The sequence below is a fragment of the Halichondria panicea genome, chromosome 8 (assembly GCF_963675165.1).
Source record: "Halichondria panicea chromosome 8, odHalPani1.1, whole genome shotgun sequence".
Lineage (NCBI taxonomy): Eukaryota > Metazoa > Porifera > Demospongiae > Suberitida > Halichondriidae > Halichondria > Halichondria panicea.
In genome coordinates this window covers 3847550-3871613 of record NC_087384.1, presented here as the reverse complement: position 1 = coordinate 3871613, position 24064 = coordinate 3847550, and the positions used below count along the sequence as shown (strand labels likewise).

At 40.8% G+C, this 24064-nt stretch overlaps 2 protein-coding genes and 1 pseudogene across 2 annotated transcripts; 1 reads left to right on the top strand and 2 right to left on the bottom strand.

The window, feature by feature from the left end:
* Positions 1-158: 158 nt before the first annotated feature.
* On the bottom strand, positions 159-8882 carry LOC135340009 (uncharacterized; annotated as a pseudogene).
* An 87-nt stretch (positions 8883-8969) lies between these two features.
* Positions 8970-10373, top strand: LOC135340006 (uncharacterized). Its single transcript, XM_064536291.1, has one exon. The coding sequence runs from the start codon at positions 8995-8997 to the stop codon at positions 10000-10002; it is 1008 nt and encodes a 335-aa protein (XP_064392361.1). The 5' UTR covers positions 8970-8994; the 3' UTR covers positions 10003-10373.
* Positions 10374-15628: 5255 nt separating this feature from the next.
* Positions 15629-17143, bottom strand: LOC135340008 (uncharacterized). The gene has a single exon (XM_064536293.1). It carries the CDS (start codon positions 16550-16552, stop codon positions 15743-15745), a length of 810 nt encoding a protein of 269 aa, XP_064392363.1. The 5' UTR covers positions 16553-17143; the 3' UTR covers positions 15629-15742.
* Positions 17144-24064: the final 6921 nt, after the last annotated feature.

Below are 24064 nucleotides of genomic sequence, written 5' to 3'. Positions count from 1 at the left end.
ATTACCCAGTAGAGGGGCCTCTACTATTGGAATTTTTTTGAATGGTATGTTCTAAGCAAAGAATCAAGAATTATACACGTAATTGTAGCTTTCTACTCTGACCCCTTTCATTGTTCCTGGTGGTACAGGATCAGAATGACTGAATAATTATGATGGTGTAATGGTAGAAATGGATAACGAGAAATCAGAGGAGGCAAGACATCCGCGTGTCATTCCTTAGGGTGTCATTCCTTAGGTCAAAGTTCAGGAATGTGTGTTAACACATGACACGCAGATGTCAACCTCTTTTGACGAGAAATAGTAGAACAAAAGTAAGTGTAAAAATAATGATTATGATGATGTAATAATTATTATGATGATGTAATGGTAGTTTAAATAAGTATTACAAAAGTAAGTGTAAAAATAATGATTATGATGATGTAATGGTAGTTTAATAAATAAGAGAAATAGTATAACAAAAGTAAGTGTAAAAAAGGACGTATAAATAGATCCTGAATATAGTTGTAACAATAGAGAAATAGTATAACAAAAGTAAGTGTAAAAAAAGGACGTATAAATAGATTCTGAAAATAGTTGTAACAATAAATAAATAAAAGCGAAATTGACTGCGAGAGCTCTGGCATCGATCGTTTTTAACAACAATCATGGTTGATATACCCACTCGTTGTGCACGTATAAACATGGCTTCAGGCCGAAAGTGACTGACCATGTGGCTTTTGGAAGGCTGTCAAAATTAAAGTGCCAAATTCAAGTAGGGAGCATTCAAGTAGGGAGCATTGCTCGAAGGTAGAAACAGGATAGCGACATCTATTTTTGCTGTATCACTCTTATATAATCATAGTTCATAGTTTTATCGATTTTCTTGCGTATGATGTATGTTTGCGTATGATGTATGTTTGTTATCTGCCACAATCTGTGCGTCGAAGACAGCCATTAGATTGAGGTCTCTATGCAAGAATAGTTCGTTCATTAATTTTCTTCAATTTTTGAGTGTCGCAGAGCCATTTTATCATAGTTATAATTCTTGCGTACAATGTACAGTTGTAGTATGTCGAGACAGCCATTAGAAGTCGTTACATTAGCCAGTGTTCATCAATTTTCTTGGGACTACAAGTCGAAGATGGCCCTTAGTGTGTGTATATAATTATAAGACAAAGATATGAAGGATGTTTGTATAGTATAGCATTATACACAAAAAACAAAAACTATATCTGTAGAATTGAATTATGACACTGTACACTAGCAAGAGTAGATCTACTCTTGACACTAGTTATGGTAAAGATGATATAATTACAAATGTATACACTCACCATGGTTGGATTTAACTCACTGCAGCGGTAGACATTCTTAGTCTTCAACAGGAACCAGGAACAGTTAATTGAACACTTAGTAAACTTTGAGTCATTTGAGTCATTTGAGTCATAGGAGTCATTTGAGTCATAGGAGTCATAGGAGTCATTTGAGTCATAGGAGTCATTTGAGTCATAGAGTAACAGCAAAACGGATTGGCCAAGCCAGAAAAAAGTATACAAGCGTACAAAGAATGCTTATGGCAGTTACGGTTGAAACCAGGCAGAGATAATCTAGCTGAAGAGGTATAAAATGCACTGGTTTCAACCAATTAGCAAATTTGTCTCAGACAAGGTATAGCATAGAACATGGTCAGAGCGTGGACATACACAAGAATAATTATAGGTGTCTGAAACTTGTATTATTCAGAAATATTCAGTAATGTAAGTAAGTTGAGCTATATATAGCCTCAAATACTCACTAAGTGTACAGGTCACGTAGTTAGACTGATAGATTCGAGGGGAATGGAGCAGAGAACTGCATCGTGATCCGAGTAGTACACATCAGTAACCTTTGTATGAACACGCTCTGGTGCTAGGCTATTGCAATATACATGGTCTATAAGAGTACCGTTGTCTGTAGTGGGAGTGTGCACTAGCTGAGAATAACCATGACGAAGCATTAATACTTCTAATTGTGAATTAGTGTTAGTTAGAATGTCCACATTAAAGTCACCTAGGACAATAGATACATTAAAGCTTTTTAGATGCTGCAACAGGGGATACATGTAGCCTAATAAATCATTCATTGATACACTTGGAGATCGGTACACAAGAGTTAAATGAATGGTTTGTCCATTAGGTAGTTGAAGCAGAGCACATAGCATTTCTATTGCAACACCATCTACGTCACAAGCATAAGAGTTCAGTATTTCTATATTTTCAGGCAAACTAATCAAAACCCCACCTTTTCTATCACCAGAAACACTATCGAGTCTTAAAGGGAAGGTACCATGAAAAAATAAAATATTATTTTTTTGCCTTAAAATGTTCTTTGTGAGATATAAAATAACCTTGATGCAAAAAAAAAAATTTTTTTTAAAATTAAAGTTTCTGAGGAACAGGATTGTTAAGAAAGGCTTAAAATTTTACTTCCTGTTGAGGTCAAATGTGGGCGCGGTCAAACGTGACGTCAGAGTAGGTACTAGTAAACATTGAATTGATGCATACTGGTGGCTGCATGAGTCTGACTGACAGACACATGTGATTTTAGCTATGATTTTCAAGCTAGTTGAGTTTTTCCTACTCCTTCTCATCTGTTGAGCATGAAAAAAGCTGCAGTGAAGATAAAACAAGCGCTGTGGAGCCATATCTGTATGAGCGAGAAAGCCTTCCCATGCTAGTTCGAGTGGTGATGATGATGGTGACAATGAAGGCAGGATACAATGAAGGCAGGATAGGAAATGTTAATTGACTAATTAGTATATAGACTAGGTCTATATGTATAAGTATACAGTCATGCAATTGAGTGTGTCAGTTGTGAATGCATGCGGTAGTACGTTGTGTAGAAATGTATTATACAATAGAGAATCAGTGTGATGGATTTGATCCTTGATATGTGGGTGCTACAGATGGCGTACACTGCCCACAAACACAGATATGGTGAGGCAGATGAGAATGAAGTATACACCAGTAAGTTTATCAGTGCGAAAGGTATAACTTTCTTAACTAGTCGGTTGTGCTGGGGCTGGCTTGGAAGACATAATTATACGAGTTGTTCTACCAAGCTGTGCATGCAGTATAGCTGCGATTCGTAACAAATTTCCTTCTTCTTCACATGCAGGATTATTGACTCAACCTGTATTACGTGTACAATTTAAAAGTTACGTTTTTATCAATGTCGCGACAAACGTTTAGGAGAAGAAGATGCTGGGCTCAAAAAATTAGATTGTATGGGATTTAACAACAGGGGGAGAGTCACCACGCATGAGTCCAAGCACTTCACACTAAATATCGACATCCTTGGTAGTTATAATTTAGATGGGGTTTGAGTTACTATCGGTAATCTTTACTATCGGTAATCTTTACATTATTAACACGTCAAGTTTTGGTTTCACTTGTCTTTGCATGACAATGAGACCCTTGCTGAAGTTGTTTCCAACATGAAAATAGGAAGAGAGGTACTGCATGCATATGTAGTCTGATCAGGAGTCTCAGTTGCATGCCGGGTCTACATGCAGGAGTCACGGTATAGAGAGGTTGTCTCTTGTAAAGCATCAAGTATCAACTGCAGCGAGGTATTATAATTATACATGATTGAACAAAAACAGAAGCTATTAACCTGTCTCCGTTCTCGCTTTTCCGTATACAGCGGCCGACCGGGCACTTCTCTATAGGGCTATATCTCCATTCCATGACTCTGATCGCAGGGCCTCTCTTTTTACAGGACGATATGGCAGTTTATTTCTGAATAACTGCCTTATAGAAAACAGTTAGAATGGCTCCAGACCTCAGATCTCAGCTTCTTCCTCTTTTGGATCCCAAACTGAGCAGCAAGGGAGGTCATATCTGTGAGTTTTCACTGTACACAAAAACAGGATTCTGTTGCTTTTCAGTGAGCTCTGGTACATAGGACTTGTTTTTCCCACTCATATTTCAACTGAGAGAACTGTATGACTGCTAGATGTAAAGGAGCAACCAGCTGCAACACACTCAACACACACAGAATACATTTTACATGCAGCACAAATGCCTACTCTGACGTCACGTTTGACCGCGCCCACATTTGACCACAACAGGAAGCAAAATTTTAAGCCAGAAATTGTGTTTCTACAGTCCTGTTTCTCTGAAAAGTTAATTTTCAGAAAAATATTTTTTTGTCTCAGGGCTATTTTATACCCCACAAAGAACATTTTAAGGCAAAAAAATAAAACTTTATTTTTTCATGGTACCTTCCCTTTAAACATTGATGGTTTGTATGTATTAATGGACTGGCTATTCTAGACTGCAACCATGTTTCGGTAAAACAGTGAATTCCAGCTGAAGTAAATAATTTATCACATTCAATGTCTGGTACTTTAGCTAGCAGCGATCTCACATTGAGTAATGTAATTGTGATGTAATCTTCAGGACATGTGTCAACGGACAAAGGGCTGAGTACCCTATCATTTAATCTAGACATTTCAGTCTTGACGTCATCACTCGCTTTAATAACTTTCTCATTAAAGTTCAATATATGCAAACCTTCAAGCTTTTTAACACGACTGAATGCTACATAGGCTTGACCAGAGCTAAAGCGGCTACCTTTCATGTCTACCACAATTTCATCGAGTGTTAAACCTTGTACCTTATGTATAGTAGTGGCCCAAGCTAGAGTCAATGGGAACTGTAACCGAGTAATTTCAGAGCCTCGTTTACCTTTAGCCTTAAAAACAGCTTCGTGTTTTACTAGTGGAACAGCAGTTGGGAATGTTTGCAAAAATTGACTACCTTGTCTGGCCTTAGCTCCAACATTAGGGTGATCAAAATTTACAAGAATGTGTGTAACCTTACCAGCAGCCATCACTATATCGACTATTTCACCTCTAGCACCATTAACTAGCCCATCTGCTACGTCAACATTGGTTGTTAGCATAACTCTGGCACCAATTGCAATTTTCAAAATGCCGTGTAGGCCACCAGTTTCTGATCTCTTGTCAGACAGGGTTGACAGGTTAATGTGGCTAGTTTGACCAGCTCTAGAATCGCGAGACTTTATTGAATATTGCTGACTTTCTGGAACCAAGGCATTCAACATGGTCATGTTACGCTCATCAACGTCAGCATTGAGTCTATACACATGTAGAGCATGGTTTGGGTAATTGGGCATCTGAGGAGTAATTTCCCTGGACTTTAGCACAGCGACGTCATTGTCATTGTGTGTAGCCGTTCTAATCCTACACAAAAGTTCACAAAATACGGAGTCACCCTTTGCCTCATAATCTCATCTAGCTCAATCATTTGAAATTCATCTAACCACAACGAACCAGAGTTGTATAGTTTAGCATAACTATCGTTGACGACACTAAAAACAGGTGTTTGGCAGACGGGGGGTAATTGAAAAAGATCTCCTACTGCTAATATACTGACACCACCAAAGGTATTCCTATCCGGCATGACAGCTTTGATTTGCTCTAGTCTCTTGTGTACTTCTAGCAACATGTTGGAACCAACCATGCTTATTTCGTCAATGATCAGTAGTGCTAACTTAGACAATTTACTTCGTAGGGAGTTTAAACGATCGTGATTGAGAGGCTGAAAACCACTGTATCTACTGGTACCTAGTACAAGAGCAGAATGTAACGTCATACCACCTATAATAAATGCTGCTGCACCAGTGGGGGCTGTAAGCAAAACTGTAACATCGTCAGGTTCTATTGTGCCAGACAACCTAAGCAATTTAACAGTATCAGAATGTATCAGTTTGATAACATGCGTCTTTCGTACACCTCCAGGGCCACTCACAAACACACGGTATGGCTCAATGTGTTTACCATGCTTTAATGCTATCACAGCTTTCTTGCACCAATTACGGTGAAACATGACGATTTGTTTTTGCTTGCTGTTAAGACCTCTTAAAAGCTTTCTGTATTCATCAGGTGGAATTTCCCCATGATTAGCTATGCCTTCATAGCGCACATGTAAGCTACTAGAGGTAGTGGACGTAAACAATGCACTATTGTCCCTAACGTCTTGCTCAGACAAATCTGTTAGAGTTTCTGGACCTTCGGCTTCATGTTGGGCTCTGTCAGCTTCAGTACCCGGTGCTACTTGATCCCAAGCATGCTGTGGGGGGCCATCCTCATCAATTTCTATGTTTTCTACGTCAGACAGTGTGTATTTTTTCTCATTTGCTATCACAGACGAGTGGACATTACGGAAATGCTCTTCAAAGGTTGAATAGCCACCTAACAAATCTGTTTCCTCACTGTACCATGGGAAATAAAGCATCAATTTGGCTCTATACCAGTTACTGGGGTCTTTCTCCTTATTGTACTTTCTGAACCTTATGATTGCTTCCCGATTACGTTTATTCATTTTACCGAATCCACCTGTGAGTGTAATTTTACGTGCTGTATTCTCAGTACAGTTGGCATCAGATGGAAGTACATCAGTGTCACCAGTATCGTCGTCTATGACTTTATATTCGGTACTATAATTAGCAGCAAAATCAGCTAGAGATATATTTGCAAGCTCAATTGGTCTGTGTTGATACCTCTCTACTAGGTTCTTACAAAATACATTAGGGTCATCGTCATCAAGGTTCTCGATTGCAGAAGAAGGCTTTAATACACCGATTCTGTCTTTTTTGGGATTGGTATCAACAAACAATACAGTCCTGCTCATCCTTTTCATGGGGAGTGGTAGTATTCTATAAACTGCTTCTTGGGCACTGACTTCCCTGTGTGTAAGAAACGCTGAACCTACTTTTTTTAATTGGGTCTTAAGGTCTTCGGTTCTAGTCTCGTTTGCTACACGCTTCAAGAGTTCACCCATGGCTCTATCTGTTTTCATTATGTACGAAGCTATATACATCACACAAGCATAGCCATTGAGGACATACTGTATATCCATGTTAGCTTGCCAAGCTCGTAGTAAATGCGGATTGTAATTGTTAACGTTGCATTCATTTGGTTTACGCTTAAGCACAATAACAAAATCATTTGCAGACACTGCTAATGCTTCCTTGTATTCAGACTGAGTTACGTTAGCTTTAGCTAGCACATCGTCAATTGTGAAGTCGGCACAATCGCCCTCTGTTAGTACTTTACGCACACTTTTCAAAGTTTCTACATAATCAGTTCGATCTTCGTGCTTCTCCTCTGCTATCAAAGTTTCATCACTAGGAGGGTGTGGGAAATTAAAGCGACAGGTTTGGTTTCTCTTGCAATATGAGGAATGCCTATGCTGCTGTAGCTGCAACACCAAGTCTCTTAGTTTACCACTATCAGGTATGGACACAGAAACATACTGATCAATGAAGTCACACACTTCAGACATAGGGGCTTCTTCAAATTTGGGGGCATCTTTTACCCAAAGCACACAGTGTGCGTGAGGAGAACCTCTAGCTTGAAACTCGATCCTAACCGCATAGTCTACAATTTCACCGAGAGGCTTAGCTGGGGACTTGACTTAGCTGGGGACTTCAAAAATTCATTAAAGAATGTGTTTAAACGGTATTGAAAGTGCCTAGCTGCAGTAACTGGGTTACGCCTAATCCAATCCATTTAGACTTTTCATCAAATGAAAGGGCAGTTACCTCATCATCCGTGTAATTTTGACCATACTGTCGGGCTATGGTTTGAATGATATCGGGCCACTTCATATCTGCTGCTGTTAATGTAAAAAACCTCGTAGGTGTACCTAGCTGCCGAATCATAGCTAACATTTCAAAGAAGGTTTTCTGGTAATATGGGGGAGATCCTCGTATGTTTTTCATGAAACGATACGCTTTATCTCTACGTAGACATTGGCTCACAAACGAGTCATCTCTAGCTTGACTAGCTGTGAGGCTACCAGGCTTTTGAAATGATTATAGTCACCTTGTATTTTTTTGGCTTCTACTATGTACTGGGCAGTAAACAAATAGTCAGTATCACTAGCAAACCTACCGTCTACATTTAACAGTCTTTGGTTAAACTATTTTTGATAAGTCAACTTTTTAGGTCTGTCGGCACTAAAACACCCAGTCCCATATGGAAACTTGTCAGGATTACTCATAGCCTCAAAATTAGTGTCAGACATTATGTACAATGGTTTTTGGTTTTCACCCGGTGCTAGGCAGACAATCTCAGCAAACGCTTCAGGGTTTTCAATGGACATCATACTAGCTGTAGGACCACCTGTGATTTGTCTGGTATGCTCATCTCCCTCATCGAATGTTTTATCATCAATTTCAAATTCAGGAGATACAGTATCATCATCACAACTAGTAGTATCAACAGTATCGGTAGATATACCCTGTGTAGTTGCAGATGACCCTAAGCTGATAGTAGGCTCATTTAGCTTGGGTACCACATCAAGGCCTACAAAGTGCCATTGTAATATAAGTCCAATATTAACCTCAAATAAAGTAGACCCATTTTGAGGCTTAACTGTAAGAACGTTACATCTTTGTTCATTTGCAGCATACACATTGATGGTTACCGAAAAGATGTCAGCTATTGCTGCTATACATAGGTTATCTCCCCAGGCACCGTGTCTTAGCCTTTCAAGATATCTAGTCCACCTGGCTAGTAACTGCAAATTAGGATCAGCAATACTATCAATGAAAGAATCTTCAATAGTGGGAGCCTCGGTATCATTGTCATACGGGTTACTAGATGGTTGAGATCCAGCTAAAAAGCTGCTGAAATGGTCACTATGATTTTCCATGTAAGAGGCTACCATCTGTCTCAGTTCAGGGGCACTAGTACTGCACATAGTCTTGGTATTTAGCTGGTAAGCTAGTGACCAAAATAAACAATTGCCATCTCCTGGCACATTATGAATAGTCAAATTACAGCCAGAGGCAAACTGCTCTAAACATTTACTGGACTTTGCAGAATCTTTGCAACACAGATAGAGTAGAGCCTTTTAAGTAGCAATGTAAACTGTGGTCAACAATGTAAACATAGTTATGTAATCATCATTTAATGCAGATTTGAAAAGTCTCAGTATTATAGCTATGGCCTATTCATGTGAAGAGAAGAGATCTAAGTCATACTCCTCAGATTTAAGATGGAGAATGATCTACCAAGTAGAAGTAGTTGGTCTGCCCAATAGAAAGGTAGCTGCTAATCTCCTTGTGGATCCATCTACAGTGCATAGAACAGTGTGTCTATTCAGAGTGTGTCTATTCAGAGCTACTGGGAACGTTAAACCTAGTCAATATCCTCCTAATCAGGGAACTGCTAAACTCACTGCTATAGATAAAGTGATGATACTGGAGTTGGTTATTCAAAAACCTGGAATCTATCTAAGGGAAATACAAGGACATCTTCTTGAAAGAACGGGGACAGATGTCAACGTAAGCACCATAATGAGGTACATACATGCCTCTGGGATAACAAGACAAAAAATGGTTCTGAGAGCTAAACAACAAAGTGAGCTGTTGCGTGCACAGTATTTGATTGACGTTTCAGTCTATAAAGGCCACCCGGAGCTTTTCGTCTTTATAGACGAAACAGGATCTGATCGGAGGGATTGTATGCGGAAATTTGGATACAGCCTAAGAGGAAAGCCTGCTATTGTTCAAAAATTGCTTTGGCGTGGACAGCGAGTTTCGGCTATATGTGCAATCTCACTAGAAGGTGTACTGGATTGCTATACTACAACCGGCACCGTTAACGCTGATACATTCGAGGACTTTATCACTAACTCTCTAGCTAGCAAATTACAACCATTTAATGGAACGAACTCTAACAGTGTGGTGGTACTGGACAATTGTAGCATTCATCATGTGGACACAGTTGTACAGGCCATACGTTCTACTGGAGCTATAGTACAATTTCTTCCACCATATAGCCCAGACCTAAATCCAATAGAAGAAAGCTTCTCCAAATTGAAATTGGTACTCAAAGCAAACGAGGAATCATTGGACTATCTTGCCACAGAAACAGTCGTTTTAGCAGCTATGAACAGCATATCTGTACATGATTGTTCACAATGGATAAGGCATGCAGGATATACGTAATCATGAAAATATTAATGTATAATGTATTGTGATGTCAAATCAGTGATGCGAATCAGTTCATGAAAGAGATAAATATGTGTTGTCAAGTGTTCTTTTCAGGATATACAACTATCTTGGTATAAATGTACATGTGAAGCAGATCAAAGAGATTTAAGTGATGACAAAATGTTCTTTTTCTGCTCAGCAAATTCTTCTTCTGAGAGAACATAATCTTCAAACAGCTCTTTGATACGCTTTAAATCTTCCAGACAGCTTCTTCTAAGCTGAGCAGTTTTCATTGGTGAAACAGTTGAGCTGGAAGTTGGTGTCTCAGGAGTTTGAGTATGTTTCAGTGCACTGGCTATTGCGTTGGCTGCCCCAGTAAAAGCATCAGACATGGTGCTGATGCTCTCCTTTTTTCCCTTTGTTGGGTTGGGTGAGCCGGTTATAAGGGGTATATTTGGAGGAGCGTCATAATCATCATGATGTCCAGAATGAATTAATCGTGCCCAAAGCCGCAGTTTGGGTATATTGCCATATCAACATGCTTTTCCTTCAAGGTTTTCATGATGTCATCTACTTCATCTTCAACAAGGTCACGTACCTCTGCCATGATAGTAGCCTACTTGAAAGCTCAAATCATCTGCAACTTCATTGGGGTAAGACTCAGCAATCTTAGCCTTGAGGCTTAACACCGAGTTAAACACTTGTTTGACATCATGCCAAGTCAATGTCTTGTAGCTACTTTTCTTCTTTGGGTTGATAATTCGAATTGTGTAGGAGTAGGAGTCTTCAGAGTTTCTTTCTAATGGTGTTGGAGGATCATCTACTTGTGTCGGAGGATAAGAAGAAACATTCCATGCTGGAGCATAGCTTGAAAAAAAGTAGTTATCCATTGCTAACTTATAAACCAGCTGCTGCTTGCAGTCACATGATATGACACATGCTAGCATTTTTAGCATAATTATATCTGTGGTCTCTGATCTGTGGGTTTACTACAATAACTTTGTTGCTCCATATAAGGAACGCGCAACGCTCTAATCGTTTAGCTGTGTTGCAAAGATTCTGCAAAGTCCAGTAGAAGCAACTGTTAGGCAGGGAGTAGCAAACTTCAAAGAAACCAAAATTTAATTACTATGTTGGTGAGCACTGTGGAATGCTGAGGCCACTCTATCTTCAGGCAAGGAGGTGCTAACACCCTTTAAAGAGGTTTCATCTGGGATAGTAGTACTAGCAACATCATCCTTACAAACAGGTTTAACCAGTTTATTACCAGAAAGGTCAACTGCAGCAGCAGAATCACTAACAGTATTTTTCATTAAGCCATCAAATAAATCTAGGTCTAACTCTTCAGAGTTGTTGGACCATTCAGCATTAATCTTAATGCTAGCATAATTGGGGTGGTTTGCTTTAAGCCAGTCTAGGGCACTGAAAATCTTTTCTGGAGTAATGTATTCATACATATAATGCCTTTGTATTCTAATTTTCTTTTGAATTTTAATGGGACAAGCTGGCTTTGATCAGGTAACCTAGGCAATGTTTGAACAACACTGTCCAACCTTATTGGAACATTTACAGCGGGACCATGGATACACCTTTGTTTACCAGATGGAAGGGCAACCATTTTCATAAACGCTATTCTTAGGCAGAGCAATCTCGTTTCTAGTTTGTTCAAACAGGCAAGCTCAGGGGGTACAGAAGCTAATGACAAATTGTTTGCTAGGGACTGTATAGGCATGTATCCTTTAGACAGGGCACCATCACAAGTTCTACATATGAAATACTTTCCATTAAAACTAGCGTACAAATGATCGTCACCTACAACTGTATTTAACAAGGACGTTTTTGCTTTAGTGTAGTATTTGCTCTTAGTGAAGGATACGACTGTTAGTCTATACATGAGTCATTGACATGATACACAGACATAATTTGGTCCTTCTTTTGTTTTATTAATAAAGGATTCAACAGCATTATCTATGGAGACATTAGAGCGTCTAGAAGCTGTGCGCTCACACTCAAGCTTTACACGTCTCTCAGTTTTCTCGGGCGATTCTAAGGCACGATTTATGATAACACGGTCATGCTCAAGCTTTCTACGCTTCTGAGTGGTCTCGGGTGATTCTAAAGAACGATTTTTTAAAACATCAAAATCTGCCACTATTTAAATCAAGATACTGTTGTGTGAAGGCTATCCATGCTGCAAACGCAGCGCTATGGCATCCAGGTGAGTAGAGATTCTCGTGACAAACAAACAAACAGACAAACTAGAGCACTAAAGTGCAAACCCTCGGCTGGTACATGGTGACATGATTAAAAAGAAACCAGAAATATAATGCAGTGCATATAGTGATGTTGTTATCATGTATGACTTGCACAGCAACTCAGGAGCAATAAAACTAAACCAGACTGGAGGCATGCTGAAACATTTGAGAACAGGTAGTGGTACTATAGATATATGCACTATGGATTAGGATCACAGTAAAGAAGCCTGGAGTCTCAGAGAAGTATGGCTCCAGGTTCTGCATGGAGTAGGATCCCAGTCAGCAGCAGGAGCTATAATTCAAGCTTCTACTTTAGTGACCCTGTTCCATTGTTCCTGGTATATACAGCTTTCTACTTTAGTGACCCTGTTCCATCGTTTTCTTGGTACAGGATCACTTCAGTTATAAGTAACGCATGTGCAAGTTCTGTTCAAGCTACATTTTGCTCGCTTTTATTAGACAAAGGAGCTTTAACACCGAAAGCTGTCACTATCAAAAGTACTAACTTGTTGTGTGGAGGCTACTCATGCTGTAAACGCAGTGCTAGAGCATCCAGGTAAGCAGACCTAGTCACAAGCTTATTCAAGCTTCTTAGCTTTTGCTCGACAAAGAAGCTTTAACAGCAAAATCTGCCACTATTTAAATCAAGATATTGTTGTGTGAAGGCTATCCATGCTGTAAACGCAGTAATGTGGCATCCAGGTGAGTAGATATACCTGTGACAAACAGACCAACATACTACTATACCCGTGGCCGCCCACGCGCGCCTCGGGTAACAAACCAACAGACTACTATACCCGCTGGCCGCGGCGGCCTCGGGTAACTAGAGCACTAAAGTGCAAACCCTCGGCTGGTGACATGATTAAAAAGAAACCAGAAATATAATGCAGTGCATATAGTGAATATAGTGATGTTGTTATCATGTATGACTTGCACAGCAACTCAGGAGCAATAAAACTAAACCAGACTGGAGGCATGCTGAAACATTTGAGAACAGGTAGTAGTACTATAGATATATGCACTGTGGATTAGGATCACAGTAAAGAAGCCTGGAGTCTCAGAGAAGTATGGCTCCAGGTTCTGCATGGAGTAGGATCCCAGTCAGCAGCAGGAGCTATAATTCAAGCTTCTACTTTAGTGACATTGTTCCTGGTATATACAGCTTTCTACTTTAGTGACCCTGTTCCATCGTTCTTGGTACAGGATCACTTCAGTTATAAGTAACGCATGTGCAAGTTCTGTTCAAGCTACATTTTGCTCGCTTTTATTAGACAAAGGAGCTTTAACACCGAAAGCTGCCACTATCAAAAGTACTAACTTGTTGTGTGGAGGCTACTCATGCTGTAAACGCAGTGCTAGAACATCCAGGCAGACCTAGTCACAAGCTTCTTAGCTTTTGCTCGACAAAGAAGCTTTAATATCAAAATCTGCCGCTATTTAAATCAAGATATTGTTGTGTGAAGGCTATCCATGCTGTAAACGCAGTGCTGTGACATCCAGGTGAGTAGAAAAGCCCATCACAAACAAACAAACAAACAAACTAGAGCACTAAAGTGCAAACCCTCGGCTGGTGACATGATTATAAAGAAACCAGAAGAGTGATATAATGCAGTGCATAATATAGTGATGTTGTTATCATGCATGACTTGCACAGCAACTCAGGAGTAATAAAACTAAACCAGAGAATGGAGGCATGCTGAAACATTTGAGAACAGGTAGTGGTACTATAGATATATGCACTGTGGATTAGGATCACAGTAAAGAAGCCTGGAGTCTCAGAGAAGTATGGCTCCAGGTTCTGCATGGAGTTAGTCTCGAATACCCGCCTCAACCTAAAAGCTTGAGTCTGGTCAAACTCACATATGAACTTTGTTCTGCACAGTCAGCAAAGTCAAGTGGGCTACACGCCCACAAACATAGTGATAAAGCCACAAGCCACCGGTGTTAGGGACAGAACATACACAGAGGGCTATATCAGACAGTGTATCAATTAAGGCTAGGAGTTGAAAGCCTACGAGAAAAACACTGAGCTTGAAGCCATCATTGCACAGAGCTAGAGGGCCATGAAAACCATGGTCGACGGTCACATTCACATAAATGAGTATTTAGGCTGTTAATTTCGACAAGGTGTTCCAAAGGTCCTGTTGCTAGTCTGAAGAGTTCTAGTATATCACATCCTTACAACTCTCTCCATGAATTTTCCTACGTCGCCTTCTGTCATGTCAGGGGCTAATTAGTAACAATCCATGCTGCCGTGGCGGTTAGCTATAATGATATTCATGTAGACTATAATTTTATTCATGTTTCACACCCACTTGTGGTCAATTCCCACTTGTGGTCAATTAAATGTCCAAGAAATTCCTGGACACATCTGAACCAAACCTCAATGTGAGTTTGACCAGACTCAAGCTTTTAGGTTGAGGCGGGTATTCGAGACTAGCATGGAGTAGGATCCCAGTCAGCAGTAGGAGCTATAATTCAAGCTTCTACTTTAGTGACCCTGTTCCATTGTTCCTGGTATATACAGCTTTCTACTTTAGTGACCCTGTTCCATCGTTTTCTTGGTACAGGATCACTTCAGTTATAAGTAACGCATGTGCAAGTTCTGTTCAAGCTACATTTTGCTCGCTTTTATTAGACAAAGGAGCTTTAACACCGAAAGCTGCCACTATCAAAAGTACAAACTTGTTGTGTGGAGGCTACTCATGCTGTAAACGCAGTGCTAGAACATCCAGGTAAGCAGACCTAGTCACAAGCTTCTTAGCTTTTGCTCGACAAAGAAGCTTTAACATCAAAATCTGCCACTATTTAAATCAAGATATTGTTGTGTGAAGGCTATCCATGCTGTAAACGCAGTGCTGTGACATCCAGGTGAGTAGAAAAGCCCATCACAAACAAACAAACAAACAAACAAACCAACAGACTACTATACCCGTGGCCGCCCACGCGCCTCGGGTAACAAACCAACAGACTACTATACCCGTGGCCGCCCACGCGCCTCGGGTAACAAACCAACAGACTACTATACCCGTGGCCGCCCACGTGCGCCTCGGGTAACAAACCAACAGACTACTATACCCGTGGCCGCCCACGCGCCTCGGGTAATAAAGAAACCTGATGATGCAGTGCATGTAGCATGTATGACTAGCACAGCAAGCAATAAAACTAAACCAGATCTAGACTGGAGGCATGCTGAAACATTGAGTGGTACATGTCACATGAGACATGTACTGTGGTGGACTGGGATCACAGCAAAGAAGCCTGGAGTCTTAGACTTAGAGAGGTATGGCTCCTGCCAGGCTGGAGTATAGGATCCAGAGTCAGCCAACAACCAGTCACAATTCTACCCTATTCAATTGTTTCTGGTACGGGATCACTTCAGCTGAAAATTTTTTTTTTTTTTTTTTTTTTTTTTTAATAAACATGTAATGAATGAGTGACTGAGGCTGAAATATAGATATGGCAGGGTAATGTGAAGCTATAATATTATTATTCAGAGTTTAGACAGAGAGGTTGGAGTCCGCAATGGTGAGGTCCACGGAAGCAGCTAGATGGCCGTTGAAGGATGACTTCGAAGATCTGGCGCCTCTCAGACACATGATGGAGGATCTGAGTAGAGAGAAAGATATTCTACATCTTAGCCAGCCAATGGTGGTGCTGTATGGTTGCTTCCATTTGTCTGAGAGCATGCTGGCCAGGCGTTTGTAGAAGGCTCCAGCTGCTGGGCCAAGGCCACCTGTGGTAGCGAAGACCAGGGGGGTAAAAGAGGAGTGCTCCACTTCTCTTATACGTTGTTCATAGTGCCTCTTTTTCAGGTTCTCATGGTGGCGATAAGATGCGGTTAGAGAGGAGTGTCTGTTCGAGGGAGCAAATGGGTTAAAAACCCTAACGTCAAAGAACGCTCTCTCGAAAGAACTTCCCCAAATACCATTAGCCACTACATCAAGACGGGCACCGTTCTGTCGATTTGCGGTGGTTCTGTTGAATGTTTCGCTTGTGATGGGTTGTAGAGACGGTTCAGTGGCCACTCCATGGCAAGTTTCTTTTAAAAGCGATGCTGTGATGTCTCTCAGCTCGTTGTGTCTAATTGAGGGGAATCCTCCTCTAGGGCACGAGAGGGCATGTTGCACTGAAAAAGAATGGCCACACACACAGTTTGTGGGGATCTGCGATGGGGGCCAGCCATACCGAAGGGCAATGGCATCACGGAATGCTGTTTTGTGGAGTGCGAATCCATGCTCTTCTAGCGGTAAAGCAGTGAGCCAGCTGGAGGCGCCTTTTTCTCTTGCAAGGTCTGTTGCTAATTGCATTGGTGGTGTGAGAGACTCTTGTATCTCATTAGCCACCTGCAGTCCTGTACTTCTTCTTGTTTCTTTTATTTTGTTCTTCGTGTTGATTTGGTGTAAGAGGACTTCATAGGGGTAATTTTTGTTTTGCGAAGCTATTAAGTCAACGAGAGGTTTTGTCACCTGTTGTGATGATGTGTATGGTTGGACTGCCAACGACGCCGGGTTTCCTATATTTAAACCTCCTAGGCGAGCAGGGAGGGCAAATAGACTCCTCTCGAGATCATTGGGTGCGTCTCTGCCTGTAAGTTTTGGGAGCAAGGTGGTTCGAATGGAGTTCTCAAGGGGAAGCAGTAGTTGGTCAATATCTGGGGTAGTTATTGAGAGGTAGGCCCATTATTTTACTTGCAAGGCCATGAGTGATAGCACCATAGGCTGCGTGCGGTTGGCTGTCTGCTATTTCCGACAGTTTTTCAATTTCCGCTATCCAGTTTGTTACTTTTCCTGTTACAAAATCAGATATGAACTCCTGTTTGCCAATTGGGGAACCAAGCACTGGTCTTCCTTCCGTGGTGATGTTGACCTCAGAATCCCCAAATATCTGAGAGGCTGTGGAGAGGGAGCCATCTTTAGTAACTAGCCACGTTTTCTTGGGGTTAACAAAGTAACTAAAGTAACAAAGTATTTGTGGTCTCTTGTTATTTGTGGTCTCTTGTTTTTAGTCCATGCATTGAGTGAAGCTATTTTATTTGTTGGTTGGAGTAATGTAACTGTCCAGCTCCTCTCTAAACTGTTATTGATCAGAAAATTCATCATCACCACCCGGCACGTCTCTGTCTATTTCGCTGTACTCAGGTGCTAGATCTTCTACTTGCAGCACCTCCTTACTGGTCTAGTGTGGCATGCTCTATATAATTTTTTGAAAGTATGCTAATAATTAATATTTAATTTGTAAAGTAGCTGCATATTCAAGCGTGTATTGCAAAAATAAGTTTTTGACTGCATATATACTTACCTAAACAGTAACTGGACGTAGTCGTAGCGTTAAACTACCCCACCCTGGAAACTACCCCACCCTGGTTTCTTTACCGCAGAGAGAAGCCGGATCGCTGCATATGACGCCAATTGGCGTCAACGGCCGTGTCGGCCACTTTCCAGAGTGACGCCAATAGGCGTCATTTGCGCATAATCGGTTAAGAATATTACACTTTCTTAGCAAACCACCATCAGCGTTTAGCATGTTATACAAATAGTGGTTGAATGTGGACCACCGTCCTCAACACTTAATAATGAAATTCAACAACGTATTATTGAAATGGTCCCCGGTATAAGTGTGAATACATCTGTTATTGAGGAACTTATTGTCATTGCTGGTGATATGGTTCTTTTTAATGTACGTCATTGTGAAGTACGTTATTTTGATGATCACTATCACGCCTATGGTATAGATATCACATCTCAGAAGTCACTTGTTATTAATATTCTGGATAGGAATGTATATCATTGTCATGTGATGTCGAACAGTTTTAGATACATAAGCTTAAAGTATTCATTAATGTACATGTCATCATGTTGGAAACTGAACTCTGACTTGTTGTAATTAGTATATTTAGCCATTACGTAATGAATTATTAGTGACCTTTGGTCTTCTAGAATATTCTTGTGTTTTTGTATTTTAAGCCACGTGTGTGACCTTTACTCTTAGTTCTGTTTTGTGATTCTGTGATGTTCTAGAAAATAACAGGTTATGGGCCCAGGCAACGCCTAAGCTGAGCAGTAGATCTAGATAACAGTAAACAGAACTCGGATCAAGATCAATGGATTTGTCGGATCAAGGATCAACGGATTTGTCCAGTCATGGAAGACAAGTGGACTGTGGAGAAACTAGACGGGTCCAATTGGATCACGTGGAAATTTCAAGTGAAACATCTGTTACTGGCCAAAGGCCTATGGAAGTATGCAGATGGATCAGCTGTAATTGCAGAAGATGCAACAGTCGAACAACAAACGAAGCATCAAAGTGAATCACAGAAGGCATTCTCTGTCATTGCTATGTCAGTTAGTACATCACAATTGTACCTGATAACCTCCTGTGAAAGACCAGAGGAAGCCTGGAATTCCCTCAAAAAACATTTCGAGAGGGAAACGTTAGCCAACAAACTTTTCCTTAAAAAGCAGTACTTTAGGAAGGAAATGAGTGAGGGAAACTGTATCAACATGCACCTAAAGGAAATGAAAGAACTGACTGACAAACTCAGCTCAATTGGAGCACCAATCTCCGAGGAAGATCAAGTTGTCACCCTCCTAGGAAGTCTGCCTTCATCATTCTCTATTGTAGTTACTGCACTTGAGGCACGCGTAGATGATCTGACACTAGACTTTGTCCAGCAGCAGCTAATACATCACGAACGCAAACTCAAAGCCCAAGAACTGAAGTCTGAGGCACCACACGATTCAGTGTTATTGGGAAATCAAAGGCGGAAGACCCCAAGGTGCTGGACTTGTGACGAACCTGGACACGTTCAACGGTTCTGTCCAAAACGAAGAGGGTCGTCACAGCACCGAGCAAAGATCACTGAAGATGAAGTTGAATCAAGCAATGAAGATGAAGGAGCATTCCCAGTATCCGATGAAGTACCTGAAAACAAGTGGTTGATAGACTCTGGTGCGTCCAGTCATATGACTCCCAAGAGAGAGTATTTTTCAACGTATCGAGCATTCTCTACTCCCGAGAAAGTTGGCCTTGGTGACAGCAGAACTGTTGAAGCAGTGGGAGTTGGAACCGTCCGAGTAAACATGTTGTTCAAGGTCAGCAATAGTAAGAAAGCCGTAATGTATGATGTATTACACGTTCCGAAGCTGGCTTGCAATTTGTTCTCTGTAAGAGCAGCAGCAAAAAAGGGGAACACAGTGAAATTCAATCAAGTACGATGTTGGATCAAAGGTCCCAAAGGAAGTCTTCAAGGAATGGGGTCACTAACCGGAAAACTGTATCAACTGAAGTGTGAAGTCGAAGTCCTAACTGACAAAGAAAATGTTTCAGTGGTAACAGAAAACTTACCAGAAGTTGACTTGTGGCATCAACGGTTAGGTCACCTGAACAAGCAACAACTCAACACTCTTGTGGATCGAAATTTAGCATCTGGCATTAAACTGTCAACAACCTCCGAGTTATCGTTTTGCGAAGGATGTGTGGAGGGAAAGATGCAGCGCAAACCCTTCAAGTCTCTGACACATAAACAGTCGAAAAGAAAACTAGAACTCATTCATAGTGATGTGTGTGGACCATTTCAGGCAGAGTCGATTGGTGGAAGTCGCTACTTTCTCACATTTATTGACGACTATACAAGATGTGTCTCTGTCCATTTTATCAAGCACAAATCAGAAGTGTTTGAGAAGTTCAAACTATTTGAGGCAATGATGACGAAGGAGTGCGATGAGCCGATAATGAAACTGAGAACAGAGCATATCTCGCATCAAACGGAATCAAACACCAACTCACTGTACCTCATTCTCCCCAACAGAATGGTGTGGCAGAACGGCTAAACCGTACACTTGTGGAATCAGCGAGAGCTATGCTATCTCATTCTAATCTACCCAATAGATTTTGGGCTGAGGCAGTATCAACTGCTGCCTATCTCAGGAATCGTACTACCACATCTGCCAACGAAGAGCAACTCACACCTTATGAGAAGTGGCATGGTCACAAGCCGGACATCAGTAATCTCAAGGTGTTTGGGTGTGCTGCCTATAGTCATGTGTCAAATGCACAAAGAAGAAAACTTGACAAGAAGGCACGAAGAATGTGTTTTGTTGGTTATAGTAAAAATCCTAAAGGATACAGATTGATCGATATTAACACTGATAAGGTCATCATCCGAAGAGATGTTGTGTTTAATGAATCTGACTTTCGATTTCTCAACCGAAAAGATGGCACTGAAAGTGTACCAATCCTACCTGACTTGTTCGATGAGCCTGAAGATGAAGGCGAAATGTTCGATGAGCCTGAAGAATCGGTCGGAAGAACTACCACGTAGATCGGAACGAAACCTGGAAGAACCACTACGAAGATCAGAACGAACTGTGCAACGTCCAGACTACTATGGACATTCCGAATCTGCTGACACGACCACTACAGAATTTGCTGATACAGCAATCGTACCTGAGCACCGTGCCTGCATTATGCAAGAAATACCCGAGCCAGTATCATTTGATGAAGCACTCAAAAGTCCTCATGCAAAATATTGGAAACTTGCAACTGACGCTGAGTATCAGTCTCTGGTCGACAACGATACTTGGGATTTGGTAGAACCCCCCGAAGGAAGAGCAGTGGTAGGCTGCAAATGGGTATTTAAAGTCAAGTATGACGGAGAAGGCAAAGTTGAACGATTTAAGAGCAGGCTGGTTGCAAAAGGGTATTCTCAGAGATACGGGAGATACGGAATCGATTTTGAAGAGACGTTCTCACCAGTTGTGCATTTTTCGTCAGTTCGAACACTTTTGGCCCTTGCTGTACAAAAGGATATGATCGTCTATCAAATGGATGTAGTTACTGCATTCCTCAATGGCGAGCTCGATGAGAAAATTTACATGCAACAACCTGATGGATACCAAGTTTCGGGGAAAGAAAATCTTGTCTACAAATTGAAGAAATCTCTTTATGGATTAAAAGGATTAAAACAAGCACCTAGGTGTTGGAACCGAGCTTTGAGAGAGTTTATGATACAAATTGGATTTGTACAAAGCGACGCTGATTCATGCGTGTTTACCCGACTCAATGAGCACACAACAATCATAGCTGTCTACGTTGATGACCTGATTCTCATTTCAGATGTCATTGAAGTCCTGTTGGAAACGAAAGGGCTCCTGTCCAAGCAGTTCAGAATGAAGGACATGGGTCCACTTCATTACTGTTTAGGTGTGAGTGTTGTGTTTGGCTACACCAGAAGCAGTACATAAAGTTGATGCTCAAGAAGTTTGGCCTTGCAGATGCAAACAATGTTTCTACCCCAGCCGATTGTAATGTGAAGCTAGTCAAAGATGATCAAGTGAGTGGATCTACTGACCATGTTGAATATCAGTCAATGGTAGGTAGTCTGCTCTATGCAGGTTTGCGTACTCGCCCGGACATTGCCCAGGCAGTGGGAGCAGTTTCTAAATTTTGCTCTAACCCAACAGAAGCTCACAAAACTGCAGTAAAGAGAATATTCCGTTATTATTCCGTTATCTGAAGAAAACGATGAATCTGGCATTGAAGTACTGTAAGGATGGAAAACCAGTCACTGGATTTTCAGATGCTGACTGGGGAGGGGATCTGGATGACAGACGTTCAACTACAGGAAATCTGTTTTTACTCGCTGGTGGAGCAGTAAGCTGGTTAAGCAAGAAGCAAGCAGTGGTTGCTCTGTCCACAACAGAAGCCGAGTATGTGGCACTAAGTCTGGCTGCACAAGAAGCAACATGGCTCCAGAAGTTGCTTACAGATCTACAGATGCCAACAGAACCGATTGTTATCAAGGAAGATAACCAAGGAGCCTTAGCACTGTCTCGAAATCCAATTGGTCTCGAAATCCAATTGCGCACTCCAGAACAAAGCATATCGATATTCGATTTCACTTCATACGGAAAGCACTGGAGGATGGCATTGTCGATGTCGCTTATTGCCCTACCTCTGAGATGGTTGCGGATATACTTACCAAGCCCATTCCTCGTGGTCAGTTCGAGAAATTGCGTACCCTAATGGGAATAGAAGAACTTGTGACAAATCCTAAGTGGGAGTGTTGGAAACTGAACTCTGACTTGTTGTAATTAGTATATTTAGCCATTACGTAATGAATTATTAGTGACCTTTGGTCTTCTAGAATATTCTTGTGTGTTTGTATTTTAAGCCACGTGTGTGATTAAGCCACGTGTGTGACCTTTACTCTTAGTTCTGTTTTGTGATTCTGTGATGTTCTAGAAAATAACACATTACCATCACAATGATTATCCTGAAATGAAGTTTACGGTTGTTGTAACTCAGTTGGGTAGAAATAACTCTTATATTGGGTAGTTTTTACTAGTTCATATTGTGATCTCTTTAACCTTGCATGGGTTTGCATGGGTTAGTACAACCATATGCCATTAGGTAACTTTAGTACAACCCAATTTCATCCCTGACAACCAAGCTTGCAACCAAGCTTACAGTTGTTGTAACTCATTTGGGTAGAAATAACCATTAGAAGCATATACACATTAGAAGCATATACATTTTATATAGATGGTTTGAAACTCACCATGTTCATTAACCTTTAACACAGAAGAAATCCCACTCTTACGTCCATAGAGGAGAATTGCACAATAAAATTTCCATTGAGATAAGAAATTCCCCCTCATATCTTCATTATCAGTGATTAAGTTAAGTTCTTGTTCAATCTACATGTAAGATGTTGAATTACATAAAAATAGAATAATATCTTACCACTGCTTGACGTTTAAGAGCTGGATAATCGTCAAGGATATGGCAGCATCATTTAGAATGAACAGTCGACGGCTTGGGTATGTTGATTTCATCAGAGGGACTCGTGGCTTTGCTCAGTACTTACAGCAGATAAGTGGGACTTTGCACTGGAGCGTAACAGTGAACCTTTTTTCTTGGCTTCGGGAGAAATTTTGTTCTTTTTTGTGATTTCTGAAAGAGGACCAGTAGTGTGCGGTCACGCTTTATTACGTTCCGTACTCTTTCCACCATTAATTATCTTGCAACAACCAAAGATAGTCTTTTTTTTACAGTTTGTTGCATTTCTTCTAAAGTAAAGGTGATATAATCTATTTGAGTGCAGGTACTGAAAGTTCAACTATTGGCGCTTCCATTGGATCACCACCTGTTACATCATATGACATCATCAACATAAAATGGCTGTCTGAAGATGTGTACCTCCGAAAATCTGTTAGGGTTAGGTGATGTCATATGATGTAACAGGTGGTGGTCCAATGGAAGCGCCAATAGTTGAACTTTCAGTACCTGCACTCAAATAGATCATATCACCTTTACTTTAGAATATGCAGCAAACGGTAAAAAAGTTATAAAAAAAAAAGATGTTCTACTCTCTTCGGTTATTGCACTGTAGTTCAACCAGGAGCAGATTACAGATAGTAATAATGGTCATTTTAAGCGGGCACTAGGCTGACCAGAAACACATTTGCAAGTAACAATAGGCTTGGTCTAGCAACTTTCTCTCTGCTAAGTAACTAGATATATGCTCCTCTTTCTGTACCTCGCCAATGACAGTCGACAGTCTCTTCCATGATGTATACCAGGCTGACCGCGTTACATATACTGATGTACAGTATATGTACACTGTACTTAAACAACTTCCTTATAAGGCAATGCGGCCTTTAGGAAACACACGATGTATGATTTCCAAACTCGCGTGGAGTAATCTGCTCCTGGTTCAACCCTAGTTTTTTCATTATTAGGAGTAATTCTGTATTAGCATTGTTTTCTTTCATTCAGGACACTGTACTCTTTCTCGTTACATCAACCTCCATTCATTT

Coding starts and splice junctions, on each gene's coding strand:
- LOC135340006 (XM_064536291.1), top strand. CDS start 8,995: ATGGCCTATTCATGTGAAGAGAAGAGATCTAAGTCATACTCCTCAGAT.
- LOC135340008 (XM_064536293.1), bottom strand. CDS start 16,552: ATGCAATTAGCAACAGACCTTGCAAGAGAAAAAGGCGCCTCCAGCTGG.